Raw genomic sequence first — 18898 nt, 5'->3', positions numbered from 1 at the left:
CTAAATGGTGGGATAAGATAACAAGCCAGCACAGCCTGCCAGGGTGCTTCATCCCAGCTCTAACTAGTGCTCAAAAGCTAATTTTGGCAATCCAGCTTCATATAAACCTTTGAATCTTTACAATGGCAGAAGTGGACTCCTGGGTATTGACTGTGACTGTAGGCTGTGCTCCTGTCCAGCACGAATCATGAGATTGTGATTGCAGATGAAGTGTAAAGAGTGTAAAGCGGAGATAGCACCACCAAGAATTAGAACTAAGATATGGCATAAATTAATCCTACTGATAACAAATGCTTATGCAAAACAGAACACTTAGTATTTACTTGTAAACATTAAGTGAAATATGTAATCAATAAAAGGAAAGCAGATTTTTTTTTTAATACATAACAAAATGCAAAGTCTGGCTCTAGGTGTGAAGGAGATTGCAAATCTGCCGTCACCAGAGCTACAGATGTGGTGAAGCACTGGGCTGGTTTCTGAGATATACATACCTGATTTAGACCTTGAGGTTGTCAGTTCCCTCAGCATGTGGTGCTCTGCACAGTATTAGCAGCCAAATGCAGGCACAGACTGCTTCTTAATAGAGGTGCCAATTTCACCTGCTGAGTGGAAAGATGAGGACAGGGAAAGCAATCAGCTCATAAAGAACTACTGCTCACCTGTGGTAGTACCAGAGATATGTCACATACGGCAATCCTCATGTGTTGCCAAAACTGCAAGCAGAGTCCTTTCCCTCGCTACAAGCTTTCCTTCCTGCTGGGGACTGAGCAACCTGCAGAGCATGGCAGAAAACTGTTCTTCATGTTACAAAGTGTTGGTCCTTTTATCCAGTAAACAGATAAGCATTGATAAACTTGTGTCTGAAAAGCTAAACAAAGGAACAGCAATGCTGTCCTTTCAGCTAAATGTGGCCATTCAGTATAGGCAGCTCACACAGCTCACCTGTTAGAAGCTCATTCAGGTAGCACAGCATCAGGTCACAAAACAGGGCTGTTTAAAAACCTTTCTTTTACAATAGCAACTCGTTGAAAGATGGGGCTTTACTTAGTCGTGTATTGTTATGTATTCTGAACTGCAGCTGGTTCCTATTCTCACTCAAAGGAAAAACAGCGTCTCTGGTGGGCTACAGTGGTAGAGCTTTCGTATCACTGGACATTCCAAGACTGTCTCCCTAATTCAATAATTCTTTGTTATCTTTTAAAATATAATAAGTAAGCCAAATTAAAGATACTTTCCCCCCCTAGAAATAATCTTAAAATACTTCCTTATTTTTCCAGCATGGGTCTGATTTTCTCACTTCCCCTTGAATAACAATATTTCAGTGTTCCTGTATTTGAACATACGGAATAAAGAATTTTGGATTAGAGTTTGTCACCCCGGGTGGTGCTCTAATACTCCCAGGGTTAAGTGTCATGTAAGCTACCTCAGCTGGACAGAACTACCAGACTGCAGGTAAGAACAGCTGTGATTCAAAAAGACTCCTGATGAGGCATTTTGATTGGTGTCTTCTGAAAATTCAAAAGGAAAAAAAGACATCATGGTTTTAGTGTGGGATCCAGGAAGCCCAACTTAGCAGTGTGAGACACTGCCAGAGCAGAAAGACTGTCTTCTAGGGGTGCCCATAAGCAACTGGGCACACAACTCTTAGAGGAGGTCAAAAAAAGAAGTAAAATTAAATGTATCCAGAAGCAATTGTTTCCTTGGCATAGCAAAAAGCTAGTGAACTTTTGTTCAATTCCTAATGTTGTGTTGTCAAAACTCTGAAATAGCAGTAAAATAACTTCTTTTTTTAACCATAAGTATATTAGTTGCTAGTGAAGAATTCCAGTCATTTAGGGAACAACACAGATGAAAAACAAAAGTCAAATCCACTGAACTGTATCAACAGTTCAGATTCCAATGTTTTGGTTTTATTCTCCCTAGAGACCCTGTAAATAATAGCAACAATTACTGTGCAAAGTGGAACATTTACATGGGCATCAGTACTCTAAATCCAGCTCTGTACCTAACTCTCTAAACCACCTGGCCAATTTTTCAGTTACTTTCAAGTGACAATTGGTGATCAACCTGCTTGCAATAGAAAGCTTTTAATTTATATAGAACATTACTTCCCTGCTAATTTAACTTGACTGACTTTTGTCTAGAATGTTGCCCTAAGTAGAAATAGCAGTTGGCCTTTTGATCAACAGCAGCTGCATTCATATAGACTTGTCATACATAGAGATACCAGGTTCAACAGTTAGCAGGTGTAAAAGTGCTAGGAAAAACTCAGTAGTGCAGCTTTGTCAGCAGCTTGGCAGACTTGAGAGAACAACGGTGCAGAGAACCACATTTTTCCACACTCAATGAAAAGAAAAAACAGATTGTGCATGGTTGTTTGACAGTAGAGGGACACAGACAAGGGCTTTGAGTGGGAAATAATTCCAGGTATGTAAATGATATATTTGGTGAAGTTCTACAGATTTCAATGATAAGGTACATGCAGTTTACCTGTTTTTATGACTTAAGTGCCTGCACCTTCTTAGCTGCTCAGCCTAAAATGAGACAATGTATTTGTATCTTGAGCCACTCAGAGGCACTGAAAATAAAATATTTAACAAGTAGCACTTTTACTAAGGAAAACTTTTATTTCAACTGTGCAATCAATCAGTATTTAGACAGCAGTTTCATAAACATTTGGCATTTAAACTTCTATTACTTTTTGGCATGACTTTGGGGTAGTATATAAACAACCCCAGAGGGGGAAAATGAACCAACACACTAGGTAACATTTACTAGAATGCTAGAAAAACAAATCCACGTTATTAAACAAAATAGTTTTGAAAAGACATTAAAAAGTTACATTCAAATCAGGGCAAACATTAGCTTCCCTCATGCAATGGAATTCACAGAGCTGATCCCCTGAGACAAATATAAAATTAATACAATTCAGCTCCATCCTCCATTAGCCAGTCAGCCATTGCAGCCCTTGGAAGAAAATGGCACATGGAGTGAAAGGATCCAGACCACCACAATATGAGATACATACCTGGCTCCTACACTGGCAAGTTATTCACAACTTAAACAAACAAAACAAAACCAACAGAAGCCAAACAATCAAAAAGCAACATTTGTATAAGCTGGTTTTTCCTATAAAGTCAGTATTCACTGAAAGCACACCAGGCAGATGCAATGTGGGTATATGCAGCCACGAAAACCTGAGAACTTCCAGGAGCACAGCTCACAATGGAATCAGAAGGCCCAATACAGCGAAACTTTAGGCATGTTTTCATATCCCTTTTAAGTCAATCAGGACCAGACTCAGTTTAAATCTAGAGTAATTCCAAAGAAATAAGTTTATGCACATCTGAGCCAAAATGAATTTGTCTTCTTTTCATACTGGCCTCTGTTGACAGAAAGCCATTTAGTTTTGAACTTGTACTGAAGAACAGTATTTTTTGAAACATAGGTTTCAAAACAGATAGTTGCATAAGCAATCGATTTTAAACTTATGTTATTAGAGAAAGGTGCTCAGTATTTCCTGCAGAGACTCAAACTCCTCCACTTAAGAAACTGCCTGCTATTAGCAGAGCTGCATTTGCAGCAAATAGTAACAACTGTTCAGGCCAAGAATGACCTTTTTTTAGCAATTAGTATGTGTAATTCTGCTTTAAATTTTACCAGAACAACTTCAGTAAATCGATTTCTGTGAAATACCACCAGTTACACCTGTGCAGCTCTCTCTTTTGATGGTGTGAATGAGATTTTTGGCTAAACATCGAGTGCCATACAAAACATTCCTGCCAACATTCCCTGTGTTAGGAGATGGGTATTTCCCTGCAGGAGCTTCATTCTGTAATGAATAAAATGACCAAAAGCTCCTGGGCTTAGGGCTTAAAAGTTTTCTCAGAGTAACTATGGTAACTCTGCTTGTGTACACTCAAGTTGACTTAGACTTAGTTTGCAGTGAAAATGAGGTAAACTGACTTAAAATTCTCAGTATTTTCTACAGGCTCAGACTGGATGCATGAAGTCTCTGAGAGGTCCTCCATGGTAACTTGTTATCTTACAAAATACCATTTGCAATGGGACTTCCAACCATATGAAAAATCTGACCTTTAAAAACAATGATAAGGTGAAGATTTAAAAAGCAAGCAAGCAAACAAGCAAGCTGATTTTGGCTGTCCAGACCATGCAAACTAAAAAATTTGTTAGCCCATGAATGCATAAATGCTCAACTAATATAGGAAATTATTTTTCAAGTTTTTCTTACAAAATCAGAACTATTAAAAAAAAACCCAACAAAATAACAAAATTAAACCCAAAAAAAACCCAAACTGATAGGTCCTGTCCTACACAACATGCACATTCCTGATAGTCCTATGTAACTCCTGAAAAGTAAGAACTCTTTTATTTGTTACATGTGAAGAAAGCACACAAGTGTAACCATGGGGACATTAAGAGTTCTGTTGTAGGTCCAGTTCCTGCAGAACAGACATTGCTGTTGCAACTGAAGGGTGGAGTCTTCACTTGGAAACACAACTGGCATGGCAAGCCAGTTTCATGATTTCCTCTGTAAACTTTGCTGCTTTTCAAGTGATTATCACTGTAACATTTTTGCCTTTTTAAGTACCAGCATTGCATATACACTCATTGCACCAGCCATGGCTCCCTAGTCCTTAATACACCTAAACAGAATCAATTCACATAGTGTAACACTAATTCCACATTTATCTTCATCTTCCAGAACATACTTAATAAAATTTATAATTAAAAAAGGTTTGTTGGGTTTTTTTTCTCTCCAGGACCCACTTTCTACAGACATAATCAAGAAAAAAAAACACTGCAAAGCCTCAAACCATTCTGCCTGCTGTGTTCTGCCATCCTTTTCTAGGCAAATGGAATGAACATTTTAATGTACAGAAACCTGGTTTCCTTAGGCAGTCACAGGTATAAACTTTGAAGGAAATTAATAACTGCAATATGTTATCTATATAGAAGTGTTGGCTTCAAGAATATGAAGCATTTAAATTTTGAGCCCAAATTTGCACTGTTAGATCACAAAGTATTGATTCTGCTGTTGAGTTCAATATAGAAAGTATCATTTTCTACACTATTTTTCTGAAGATTCCTTTGCTTACACTGGTGCAGTTTTGAGTTGTAAGACAGATTTTCTCTGGGAAATTCTTGTGATAACAGGACATGAATTCCGAGCAGAACACACATTTTTTGTTCAGTAGTAATCACGACTGTGACAAGTAAGAGGAAGTGTATGAATGTAGCCTGGGTTCTGGAGAGACATATTAGATTTGGTTAACATAAAAGTAAAGAAAAGGACAGTATAATTCATGCCTAACTAAGCTTGCCTTTATGCTGGAGGTAACCTTAAATATCTTTGGTTTTCTTTATTTGCTGATAAAAAGTACCTTTAAAAGAATTAAATGATAAATAGTGTTCTGGATGCACTGCTCCAGACAGAATATTTTCCGCTCTTTCACTACTGAAGTTAAAGCATCTACATCAGAATGACAAATTACAGGTGAAGTCTGTTTCTCTCACATTATTCATCAGTTAAACTACAGAGTGGGTCTCTTGAGACAAAGTTTAGGATTTAATGTATTTACCTATAACGAAGGTCATAAAATGGTATCTGATTATCAGTACTTACAGCAAAAAAGTCTTTGGAGAAGCGAAGCAAACGGTTACCATCTGCATATCAGCTCTTTCTGAATGAAACTAACCACAGAGGCTACTCTGAAAGATGAAATGTGAAACTTGACACTACAGTTACACATTCTTAATCTAGGTTTAATTCACACTTTACCTAACTAGAAACAGTACTCTTCTGTACACTAAACATTCTGCCTGACAGACCAAAAATAAATCTTTGGTGAAAAGGTTTTATTTTTCTTCAGCAAGTAGATAAAAAAAACCTGTTAAAATATTTTTAATACTGTACTGTTGATCAACTACATGCTGGAGAAAAAAAAAAATATACTTCAAAGTCTTTGGAGATATCTGCTGGTATAATTATAATTTTGTTTAAAGGCTCTTATAACAATAAGGTAGTTAAAATTGTAGAAGCATGCAACTCATCTATGCAATCAGCTACTACAATCAAGAAGCCCTATTGGTTTTTATTAGTAACCATTCATACATAAAATTTATTCAGCTCTTCAAACCTATACCTTTTAACTAGTTCAATTATTTTTGGACAATGTGTGGCATTCTTCTACAGAAAAGTCTTTGGTACAAGATTATTTTTAAAGCATTTGAATCAACACCATTGTGAAATGGTGAACGTGTACTGCCTGGTTGAGAACTAGCAAGCAGTTACAAGGTCAAGAACTACAGCACCTAGAGGCCAATTCATCAACACAAACCAGACAGAACAGAAGGGCTTATTGATGACTTCTGACCACCTTTTGATACATGAGGAACAACACAAAAATCAGCCTGGCCTACCTTAAGGGTGATATCTTGGCCCCAGTAAAGTCCATGGGAGTCTGACAGACTGAGATAGAGCCAGGAGCTCCTGTGGTTGCTTTCTCATGACATTAAGTTTTAAACTTTTTTTTAAGTAAAAACATATTTTTCCATTTTTCCTTTCCTTTCCTTTTTTTTTTTTCTTTTTTAAGTAAAACAGAGAAAGAGGAGTGGAGAAGAGGACTGGACAAAGACACAAGCAAGTCTATAACATTAGATAATTCCAACCTCTTCCCCCTCTCTCCCTCTCTCTTATTAAAAAACAAAACACGATACCCTGTCAGTTTGCTCCACGTTTCCATGAGGCAGCTCAAAAGTAACAAACTGTTCCCTGAGTACAGGAAAAAACAACATCAACAAAGCTCTAAAAACACTAGAATAACTTTTAAAGGAGGTAGTATAAAACAGGAATTGCATGGGTTCAAGGCAGTAACAGTACTCACCTCTTTCAACAGACTCTTCAACTAAAGCTCTGGCTTTTTTATTTCTTATGGCAGCTTAGTCAGAGTTTTAAATTGGCATATGGGTAGAGTCACTCCCTGAGCTTCCTGGCTAACAGCACATGAGGCAAAGGCAAGGAGAAGAGTTACATCCCAACAACAGCTCTGAGACATATTATGATGCTAGCAGTGCTTATCAGCACTCAAAGCTGGGTAAAAATGAGCTATAAACTCATTATACAGTTTACTTAAAACATCCAAGAGGCATTTAAGGCATCTTTGTACTCCATAGCAAATTTATGAATACCAAAAAGGCATAAGGCAACCCAGTAATTTCATAATATATAATGCAAGGCACCATTGCTAAGAAGTACTGTGATACTGGAATACTCAGCATTATTACCTATTCCATGACACTCGGGCAGAGCCAGGCTGGAGGAGTTGCAGGCTTTTTCCTTTTGCCATGCTTTTTAGCACTGACTGTCAATAAAGGGACAACATTTGTCACTATGAAGAACCCAACATGTCCCAGAGCCCTAAGGATAGCTATAGACATCCTGTCAGCAGTTTTCTGGGGAAAAGGCACTGTCCTAGGCTTACTGGGGTTAATGAGAATCAAGAGGTAGAAAAGATTTCATGTGTCTGTATAAGTGGAGGCATCAACTTGAGTTTTCCCAGGTTTTAGCATTCTCTACATGAACCACATTAAATCGCTGCGTTTTATACTCTGAGGTTTCTTTCTTTTTAAAGAGAGAGCTTTAGTCAAACAATCTTGTTCACCTACCTATACAACTCCCTGATCACTGAGCACATGCATGTGCACACACACATACACACATTCTACACATAACTGGAAAAACAAAAATTTTTTAAAAAAAGAAGCCCAAAACTACTAGGAAGTTTCAGTTCCATAGCTGAGATCAACTAGAACACAAATGAGGTAAAGCAGTCGTCATTCAGAGTTCGCCTTTCGGCAAACTGAGGTAGATAAGACAGCAAAAGGGCCAACAGCCTTCCCTTTGCTCCAGTGACATATTTTTAACTTCTCTTTAGTCAGAAATCTTCACTGTCTTTTCACACTTGTTGACCACTGAACATTCAAAATGAGTGAGCTTTTAAAAACAAACAAAACAAACAACCCCCCAAACATTCAACAGACATACGGGATCACCTGCTCGGTTAGTCAGGTTCTCCACAATAAAACTTTGGCTCCCTGTTCATTGTCCTTCGAACAGACATACACTGCAAGAACATCAGGCGTGGCCCCAGGGATGTCAGTTTTGCACCGTTGAGTGTATCTGAAGAGGTGAGGTAGGAGTCTGGTCAGTAGCAAATGGCAGAGGAGACTCTGTGCAGTTACTTCTGGCAGGGCTCATCACGTTCGTACCCAAGTCACTGCTTACAAAAGGACCGGTCGTGGGAAGGGCAGCACTTGTCACAGAGGAAAGGTGTATCTCATCATTAGACTCGTGAGAAAATCTTCCAGAGTCCCCAGTCTCGTGGCTTCCTTCACTGTTGGCTGAATGCTCTGTATCAGCAACAATACTGAACGGCACCTGGAAATTAGACTGCTGGCCGAGAGAGCTAGGGCCGTCATCCTCACTGATCAGTACAGTAGTGCTTGGCTGATACAGACACACCGCCTGGGCAAATCTTCTCTGAGGCTACATAAAAGGCAAAAAGAAAAAGGTTGTTCAGCCTCAGAAAAGCTGAGCCATAATTTCAATTTTTACTGCATTTGCCATCTATTCTGCAAGAGTGACTCTAACAGCATTGGCTTGGAACAATCTGAGCTTTCCTACAGAGGTTAAAAAGAATCAATCTCAAGTCTTGCTCATACTTTTCCACAATAGATGAAATAATCCCTTCTAGCTAGGCATGGCTAATCAAGAATGATTTCACTGGAGAGACCTGAATAGCATTTTAAAAGCACACTCGGTAGAGCTCTATCCCATCCCTTCATGCATATTCTTTTAAGCATTTCTCCTTGGATGGCAGAAAATATTTTTCTTAGAGACATCAAAAACATGCAAGCTGCTTCTGGAAATATTTTGGAATGTAAATTTGCAACATAGAGGTCAACACTTCCTACTCCTCAAATGTGCAAGAGCACTATACAAGTTACAACCCAATAAACATTAGTGAGGTGCCTCATAAGCCTGCAGGACTTGGTTTAAAACTTCAGTTCTTCTCATCCAAATAGCAAATGTGTCCAGCACAACAATCTCAGAAGCCAGACAATTCTCCTCAGATTCTCAGTTTCTTCTGAACTGTGGGTAAATTAATTTCCCTTTTTTGGTTTCTCATTAGCAAACAAAGTTTTAGCTGGCAGAGCAGAAGGGGATTCTCTATATTTTTAACAATTTTATTTACAAATATAGATTTAGTTTGCATTTAGAGTTATACAAAGACTTTGCAGATGTAGCACTATAGATGATACGCATAGACCTAGAAGATAGGAATCCTTCTGCTCACAAATAAAAGGGCCTAAGCAAGAAGGTCATCAGTTAACTGTAAAGAATTGCCATGTCTGACAACTTGGGACAGGAAAGGAAACTTCCATTAAGGCTTTGTTACAAGGTAGAACACTATTAGCTGTAACACAACTGAAAATATCCACTTAAAGCTTAGACCACTGATTATGTTTTTCCTCTAATAGAAAACTGCATATCACTGTAAAGACTGCACATCTCTGCCCATTATTCCAATTACCTCCTCAGGCTTCAACTTCTTAGTATCTTGGAAGAACAGCCACCTTTTCTTGCAGTTAGCTTTTGTGACAGGCCCATAGCTGTTAATAATCAGATCAGAACCTCCCTACAACAGGAGGAGAAACAGACATTTATTTTAACAAATTACATCTCTAAGATATTTGAAAATATTTTTCTACCCCTACCTATTGGGTCTATAGTGAAAAGGAAGACAAATGAAGTCTTAGTGCTCAGTCACATTTTTGTGGTCTGGTTATTTATCTACTGCTCAAGACAAGTCAAGACCAGATCCACTAAATCTGGCAAGCTCACAGGCAAGAACCAACTGCAAACACACAGCAAAATATTCCAGCCACTGTGCTTGCTTTACCGCTTTCAATGGGACCATTCATAGACACCGTGCCTGTGCCTGTAGTGGGGTCTGTTTCCATCCTCCAGCTCTCACTGTACATCCTCAGGGAGCAGCTCCATTCATGCTTGTAGTATGTACAGAACCAGCTTTAAATCAGTATGTCTGCCTGTGAAAGTAATGCCAGTGTGGTTTTGTCATGCTAGACTCCTGGGCTGTAAGGTTCTACACATTCACTGACACACCCTGCCACCTGTATCCATTTATAATTTGACCAAATATGAGTTTATGAAAGGTAACATTGTCTTGCCAGTAAGTAGAAAAATAGTATTTTCTTTAATAACTGCTTAGTGTCATTCTTGACTAGATCATGCACAGGCACTTACAGAACTAGGTGCTGACAGTGACTTTCACCTATCTCCTTGGACTAGCAGAGGCCACTTAGCAGTCTAAAGTCTAGGAAATCTTCACCCTTTGATGCTGTGCCAGAGCCAAACTCTGCAATCTGTAGAGCACAGTGTAAGACCAGTGCATTGAATCAGATCTCTAGCTGAACTTTAAGGTAGGTCTTGAAAATTTGATCCTGGATTACCAAACTTGTGCTTGACTCATGAAAAAAAAATCCCTCCTGAGAATTCATAATGTACTTCTTTTACTGTTGACAGGGACTCTGAGGTTATAGCAATGAACTGTAAAAAAGGATTTCTGGTTTGGGAGTGACTAAAACTCACAGTACCTTAGCATCGATGAAGCTGTTTCCCACTATCATTGGCAATAAGGATTCCTCATTCTCTGCAATTCCTTCAATACTCTTCTCCGCCTCATTAGCACTGGTTAATGAGATGCTGTTCCGTGACAGCTGGTCAGTGCTTCGCTGAACAGGTTTAGGAGCAGATGCTTTCCTACATAGTGTTAAGCAGGAAGAAAATTGACCCACAGAAGAAAATGATAAAAAATCCAGGATAAACATCAAAGATATTATTAAACAAGTCACATTGATATATTCTTGGCATTTACATTTTTCTTATATGATACTCACTCCTAACTCTCCTAGAATTTAAATGTTACTGCTTGTGGTAAAAATAACAGTTGCTTCCAGTTAATCATATGCAGTAGGTTACAAGGTTATGTGCAGACTGAATTGTCATGATTAGTAATATTACTTAGAGGAAGTAACCACTGATGATATTAAACCCTTTATACCATGCTACATATTTTTTCCTTCACGTACTCTGAAAAGCCCTTTTTACTAAAATATGCATTCAGGGGTTTAATTTATTATTTTAAGTAACTTGCATTTATTCTGATCTGAAAGTTATGGGCAGAGTCACTGGGCCAGTCTAGCCCCATAGCAGATAATAACAAGACAGACGGAGTCTTGCACCACTGCAAAGAAACTGCATCAGGAACTGCTTTATGTCAGAGTTACTCTTGTAACTCTCAAGTTGCTGAGAGTTAAAGCCTTGCAAGCCAGGTCTGGGCAGGCTGGAGGGTTAAGCAGGAGGAGCAGAAGATGTAAAGCAGCATGCTTGTCTGACTCAAAGGGGGGGTTTATTTGGAAACATGCCTCATACTTGGTTGTCAAGGCACCACTGACTCACTCTCTGGCTTCTTCCTTCTTTTCATTGGAGAAAGGGGCTCAGGTAGAGTAGGGAGAGACAACAAAGTGCTTTTTTTCCACTGCTGGTAGGAATAGGTGAAGAGATAGAGCACTTCAGAGAACTTAGCACTCTTGGAGAAGGCAGCATGTCCCAAGAATCAGGGCATACAGAGAAAGCTCAGTCTTTGAGAACAAAAACATACCTGGCTTTACTGCGATAAATTAAGATCAGGACGCAGATAAGGATGCAAGTCAAGGCTATGCAAACCCCAACAACAATGCCAGTCATTGATTTCTGGTCCAGATGGTAATAGTCAGCATAACCTATAGCAAAGAAGATATAAAGGCTCAGTAAATAAAAAGACATAGCCCCTGCTCCCTGACAGGAAAGTAACAGGGTTAGAGTCACAGCCACAGAGACAAATGCTTCCTTTTCTTGAGATTTCCAGACTGCTGTCATACATTCTGACACTTCTGCAAATACTGGTAGGCCAAACAAAGGAGTGCACACAGCCCCGGGGTGGGAGGAAAAGAAGGGACTGCCCCACGCCACAGCCTCTTTGGTAACCTGTAACATGGAGTAAAGGAGCTTTCTCCAACCCCTTCCTGACAGGGTGCTACTAGACAAAAAAGGGAAAAGGCTTGAGTGAGCCACTGTCACCTAAGAAAGTTCACTTAGGTTTATGCTTTGACATCAATATGTCTATTAACCTGATTCTGAGGCTATGACTTGATGTGCTTATTCAGGCCTAAAATATAACTGCATTCCAGAAAGGGAGAAAACATAAGGAAGAAAAATCCCTGTGTTTTAATCTCAACTCAACATGTAGCAACAAGGAAAGATTACAAGGTTCATGTACCTGAATAATTACTGGCTCTTGTCTCCCCAAGATAGCTTTAAAATCTGTAACAAGTCAAAGACAGTGTGTTCTTCCATTCTTATGTGGAGAAAGTACTGATGTGCCCTTAATTTCCAAAAGGTAACACACAGTTTCCCTGAATTACTGTAGATGGACATCCTTTGATGAAAATACATGCTGACATGTCACTGATAGGTTCATTTGGGTTGCTGGAATACCAAGCATCAGCGGATTTCAAAAGAGATTTAAGATGCTGTCCCATCTCTGCTGGGCTGTCTGGTTCTAAATGACCCAGTGCTACTGGTATTTCAAGATGAAAAAAAGGACTTAAAGGAAATGCCTTAGACGAGTGGCTGCAAAGTTGATATTGATGCAAAATTCAAGCCAGTTATGCATCTCATTTCAAAGGGAGACTTCCAACTTCTAAACACAAGAATTACACTACTTCAGAGTTGAACTGAGATAAAACCTCCAAAATGGTTTCATATATAAGAAAAGATCTGGATGAGGGCATGGAATCAGTCATCAGCAAGTTTGCAGATGACACCAAGCTGGGGGCAGATGTGGCTGAGTTGGAGGGCAGAAGGGCTCCGCAGCGGGACCTTGACTGCCTGCACAGATGGGCAGAGTCCAATGGGATGGCGTTCAATAGCTCCAAGTGCAGGGTGCTGCACTTTGGCCACAACAACCCCATGCAGAGATACAGGCTGGGGTCGGAGTGGCTGAAGAGCAGCCAGACAGAGAGGGATCTGGGGGTGCTGATTGATACCCGCTTGAACATGAGCCAGCAGTGTGCCCAGGTGGCCAAGAGAGCCAGTGGCATCCTGGCCTGCATCAAGAATGGTGTGGTCAGCAGGAGCAGGGAGGTCATTCTGCCCCTATACTCTGCACTGGTTAGACCACACCTTGAGTACTGTGTTCAGTTCTGGGCCCCCCAGTTTAGGAGGGACATCGAAAAGCTTGAGCATGTCCAGAGAAGGGTGACGAGGCTGGGGAGAGGCCCTGAGCACAGCCCTACGAGGAGAGGCTGAGGGAGCTGGGATTGTTTAGCCTGGAGAAGAGGAGGCTCAGGGGTGACCTTATTGCTGTCTACAACTACCTGAGGGGTGGTTGTGGCCAGGAGGAGGTTGCTCTCTTCTCTCAGGTGGCCAGCACCAGAACGAGAGGACACAGCCTCAAGCTACGCCAGGGGAGATTTAGGCTTGAGGTGAGGAGAAAGTTCTTCACTGAGAGAGTCATTGGATACTGGAATGGGCTGCCCAGGGAGGTGGTGGAGTCGCTGTCCCTGGAGCTGTTCAAGGCAGGATTGGACATGGCACTTGGTGCCATGGTCTAGCCTTGAGCTCTGTGGTAAAGGGTTGGACTTGATGATCTGTGAGGTCTCTTCCAACCCTGATGATACTGTGATGGGACTGCCTCACCTAGCAGAATAGTATACTCAGAAAGCAGTTACAAGCTACAACAAGCAGAGAACTTTTTTCCTGGTACTTGTGACAGCAGTAATCTAAACATTGCTACTGACTTGTGGAATCTCCCGAATCCAAGCGTTTAGGTCTCTGATTAGACTCTGATGTCTCCTTCGGCAAGACAGCAAGTTCCACTGCATTTGAAAAAGGTCCTTCTCCCACTTCATTGGAGGCTGCAATTTTGACCAAGTAGACATTTCCTGCTACAAGGTTTTCCAGTAAAGCCATGGTCATTGCTCCTATGAAAAGATTTGACAAACAGTTTCAGTTAGACAAAATCTGTGGAAACAAACATCAGGACCTACGCTTTCTTTCTAACACCACTGCTCACTTTTGCATGCTCCATGCAGGTTACAGAACGAACACTGTGGCTGCCTGCTTGTCCCTTGTACCCTTTCTCACCAAACTGCTTGAACACAGCACACTGTAAAGTGTCAACATAGTTCAAAACCAAAAGTATTGGCTATGATACAGAGCATACTAATCCTAAACCTAGTGCTAACTGCATTTCAGTGTGATGTCATTTATGTTTTGGTCATATCTGTGAGGAAAAGCTCCAAGCCTTAGATAGATTCTCAAGCACAGAAAGAAGGATGCTAGATCTCTCTCATACACTACTCTATGGGCCTCTCCTAGATCCACTGTACAATGAATGTGAATGAAAATTGTCATGACAAAATAATTCAGTCTATCACATTTTGGGTCTACTTGGTAAAACAAACAGGACAGATTTGGAAGCGTACATTCTATCACACATTTAAAATAAAATTAAACCCTATGCAGACCTGTGTAGGCTTCCTTGATTACTGCACATCTAAGCTGTGCTACTAAAAATATTACAAAAAGTCTTTCTCCCATCCTAAAGATTCATTTCCTAAGGTCCCTGAAGGCAGGAAAAACAGATTAAGAACATAAACAGGATTCACTTGCATTGTCCTTAGACAGGCAAAACTCCTATCAAAGCCAGAGAGAACCTGAACAGAGACTGCAGACTGCTGCTTAAAATTGCAATTGCTTTCTAAAATGCTTGTGTTTCTTGCTCCCGTAGAAATACATTCTTTTTCTTTCCCTAAATAGTAGCAGTTACAAGACCAAATCTATCCCTTGTTCTCTTTCACATTCTCAGACTTAACTCTAAATTTCAACCTTTCAAACTTGTTTCAGAAGCCCGAATTTATAGCATCATAAGAGCTTATAAAATACAAAGTTATATTGTTGACAGAAAAGATTATACTTCTGGCAAAAAGGAAACTACTTCAAAAGCTATTTCAGCTCTTCCATAAAAAGCACCCATTAGCTGAAAGCATTTGAAGTAAAATGTGAGGTATCTGTAACCAAAGGAGCTGCAATATTTAGCACCAGCAAGGGCAAAAGGTCACGTTTCAATATTACAGGCTCTTTCCTACCAGCTCCTTTCAAATCTGCTGCACTGCTAAAGCAAGCAAGGACTTTGCCCTGATTTACTGCACTCCAAGTGTGTAAAGGCTGTAACTTCTGATCCATTTGAAGAGAACCAGAGAAAAGCGGGGAGGCAGCTGGAAGATAACTTGCGTCACAAATCAGCTGCAAACTGCAGTTACAGTTTCTAATTCTGCCATGCCTGACAAGCTCAGACAAATTAGAGGGTTTTAAGTTGGTGGATTGGTAAAAATGTTCATACATAAACTAAAGCCCATGCTAGGACTTTTATAGGTGGTAGGGCTTGCTTGTGCTTTTTGATTTGGTTTGGTGGGATGTCTAATGGGTTTTTTATTTGGAAGAGTGTCTTTGGAGGTATGGAATAAGGATGGGGTTAAGATCGCACAAATTTTCTGCAGAACAAGTTTAGTGCCAGGACAAAACAATGTTATTTATTGCATGGGGCTAGATGACCAGAATGAAGGCAAATGACCAAATTCTGCTTCCACTTCAAATTACCTACAGAAGGACTGTCACAGTATTTACCAAATCTTACCTCTACACACTAATTTTCTTGCACAGACTTTTTAATCTGTACTTTGAGAGCATTGCGGATTGGCCTAATGTGTCAAGTTGCCTTCATTCCATACCACACCTCAAATTCTAACATATCTGTCAAAACACAAAATCAATGACTCAGGCATTGATTGACAAAAGAATAGACTGAGATCTATAGCTCTCAATTTGTTCATTCCCTCCAGCACTTTCAGTATAGAAACCTGGTTTAGTGCTGACCTTTCAGTGCCGGGTCAAGGGTTGGACTGGATGAGGTCTCTTCCAACTGAATGTATTCAGTTTACTGCTATCATCATCCTCTCATCCAAAGTATCTAAATTAAAATACTTTTTGAGATGCTGTTCACTTTCACAGCCTGGCTGAGCTGAAGTACATCCCTGAAAGCAATTCAGCCACTTTGCTGTGTAGAACAAGTACAGTGTAATCATCACCAGAATGACAAGGTTTATTCTTCAGATACCAGGTCTCTGTGTATTTAGATCTGCTGGGTTTTTTTACAGAGTAAAGATTAATATTCAATTGGCCCCTGAATATGGCAACTTCACATCTCTGTTTCTTTCAACAATTCAATGAGGTAACTTTATATCACTGTTTCTTTAAACAGTTTTTATAGGCAATAACCATGGGCTCAATCTTCTCCAATAATCAGACCTCACTAATATTTCAGAGAGTAGTTATTTTTCCCTAATCTTGCTTAAGAATCATAGTCATTTTAGTGTTACTCTTCACAACTGACCATTCTATTTAAGCTAAAGCAACACTACCACCTTTCAAAAGGACTACCAGTTCTTTGTCCTGTCTTCAGAAGCAGCACAAAGCTCAGCTGCCATCTTTGAACTACGACAGTTCACTCTCTCTGATGGCAAAATGAATTGCCACCTGTGAGCACATCTTCATTCATTAAGTTTTATTAATTTGCTCCACAGAAAATTGGAAGCCTCACTCTGCTGACAACTAAACTTTCAGCCATTGAACAATACAGAATAATGAAATAATACTTCTTGGACAATCCTCTTAAGCTACTCAAGAATATGATTTTGTAACACTGAACTTCCCTCTTTGGCTTAGTAGTAATTAGACTATCTATTCTGAACTGCCTCTGTCTCTTTAAGAACACTGACTGAACAGTAAAAGCCTTTTCCTTTTTTCTGGCTACAGCAGAAATCTGTTCTTGTTGCAATTCTTCAAGTTGTAGGATTATTCTGCAAAGTGTCTATTAAATCTGAGACTATATCTGTATCTAATCTAATCACAGATGCGACTGAAGATGATATCACCATACCTGAGCCACTGTTAGATTAGCTAGCTAGGGCTCAGCAGCCAAACAGATCCAGAGAGTTGAGCTTGCAGAGCAATTTACTTGGAGTAGTGTAAAGTTCATTAAACAAGCTGAGCTAACTGGATTGGCAGTGATCAAAAGAAACATATAAACCCAAACAATCACATTTATAAATTTGTTTCTGGAGAGCAAGGCATCTCAGAGACTTCATATCTGAGAGAGTGCATTTATGAAATGAAACCATCACAATCATGGTTACAACACAACTAACATGGATGTAATTGGATTTATGAGACATTTTGCTGCACAAGCACACACTGAGCTTCAAAGCAACACAGGCCCTCTCTACTCAACTTCTGACTATTAGTTGAGTATTAATACATTATCATCACAACCATGGAATAATTCTAAACTAATTATAACTTTTATGTGAACCTTCATATGACTTTCTCTTACTGTAGTCCAAGGGAGCTGAAAGTAACAAAGCATCTTATAAGTAGCATCATTGTCCAGTTCATCGGTTTCTATTTTCAGTTTACCTTCTCTGTGCAGCACTTGCCATTCCCCAGCAATCCAAGACTTCCTGGAGGCATACAGGATAGTATATCTTGTAACAACCGTTTCAGGACCATCAGGTGGCTTCCAGGAAACCAGTGCAGTGTCATCCTCTATCAAAGTCACCTTCACTCCTACTGGAGGGCCAGATGGTGCTGCGAGAACAGTAACACAATGCTATTAGGATAACCTAATTTACATGCAATTAAGTTGCTCAGAAGCTTGTGCAGGCCTAAGGGCTACTGCTACATCACAGGTAAACAAACATATAGTGCTCCTCGAGAGAGACTCTCCTATTAACTCTGATCTAGTCAGTAGCTTAGATTTTGTAAAACCAAACTTTGTAGATTTCCTTCCACCACAGAAAGAAAGTTACTGACAACTCCCCACATCATCGCTCTGAGAACAGGTACATGCCAGACATTGCAATGCTGATAACACAAAACTGAAGCTTCTGATTTTCACTGACCAAGCTGGCAGAAAAGCAAACCAGCAGTGAGGGCAATAAATGTGTAATATTCTTTCAGTTTCTAAAACTTCTGGGGTTTTCATAATGCCTATGAATCAGCCATGCTTCTTCAAAACATATTTTCATTGGAGTTATTTTCATTCAGTGGTTGCTAATGGCCAAAGTACCTTTTACATAAAAATTGTTGCTGATTTTTGGTACATTTTGAGAAAGAATTTCACAGTTCCAGAACAACTTTCCTGACAGCATTTGTCTGTCTATCTCTGAGAAAAGCACTATCTGTATCTCAGATGAAAGTATCTCTTGTACAGACAGCTTAAAATAAGCAATTTTTCAGGCCTTTTGGTTTACAAATCTTTCTAGGACCACGTGCTGTTCTCCTAGTGCCTTACCTTCTGGAAGGGTAGTATGGTAGACTACTGGACTCCATGGACTAGAGAGCTGGTCTACGTGCAGCCGAACAGCAAATTCATACATGGTTTTTGGCTCAAGGCCTTGAACTAACATATGAGTCTCTGACCTGTACAGAGAAAGGAATAACATAAATTTAACAGCAGCAGCTGACTTGCAAGATCCCAAACTCAAATTATATCTCTTAGCCTGAGCAGATTCCCCATGTTCAAGACAAACCACTCAGTTCAAGTCCAGACATGTGGTCCATCTGTGCTGTCTACCTGAAAATGCAGTTGTGCTAAACCTGGACCTCTCTGGAGGATATTAAGTCTGCTGT

At 39.9% G+C, this 18898-nt stretch overlaps 1 protein-coding gene across 1 annotated transcript in view; it reads right to left on the bottom strand.

Annotated features, from left to right (window-relative positions):
• Positions 1-8052: 8052 nt before the first annotated feature.
• The window catches only part of PRTG (protogenin), an 80009-nt gene continuing 69163 nt past the window's right edge, over positions 8053-18898 (bottom strand). Inside the window, exons 14-20 of the mRNA XM_064157102.1 lie at positions 18561-18688; positions 17684-17854; positions 13948-14130; positions 11769-11889; positions 10702-10867; positions 9618-9722; positions 8053-8569 (exon numbers count right to left, since the gene is read on the bottom strand). Of these exons, the coding sequence (XP_064013172.1) occupies positions 8180-8569; positions 9618-9722; positions 10702-10867; positions 11769-11889; positions 13948-14130; positions 17684-17854; positions 18561-18688 (1264 nt within the window). The 3' untranslated portion in view covers positions 8053-8179. The remainder of the gene's footprint in view (positions 8570-9617; positions 9723-10701; positions 10868-11768; positions 11890-13947; positions 14131-17683; positions 17855-18560; positions 18689-18898) is intronic.

This window comes from Pogoniulus pusillus, chromosome 17 (assembly GCF_015220805.1).
Source record: "Pogoniulus pusillus isolate bPogPus1 chromosome 17, bPogPus1.pri, whole genome shotgun sequence".
NCBI classification, from domain to species: Eukaryota; Metazoa; Chordata; class Aves; order Piciformes; family Lybiidae; genus Pogoniulus; species Pogoniulus pusillus.
The sequence above is the reverse complement of the archived record's forward strand: the minus strand, read 5'-3'. Positions and strand labels throughout refer to the sequence as shown.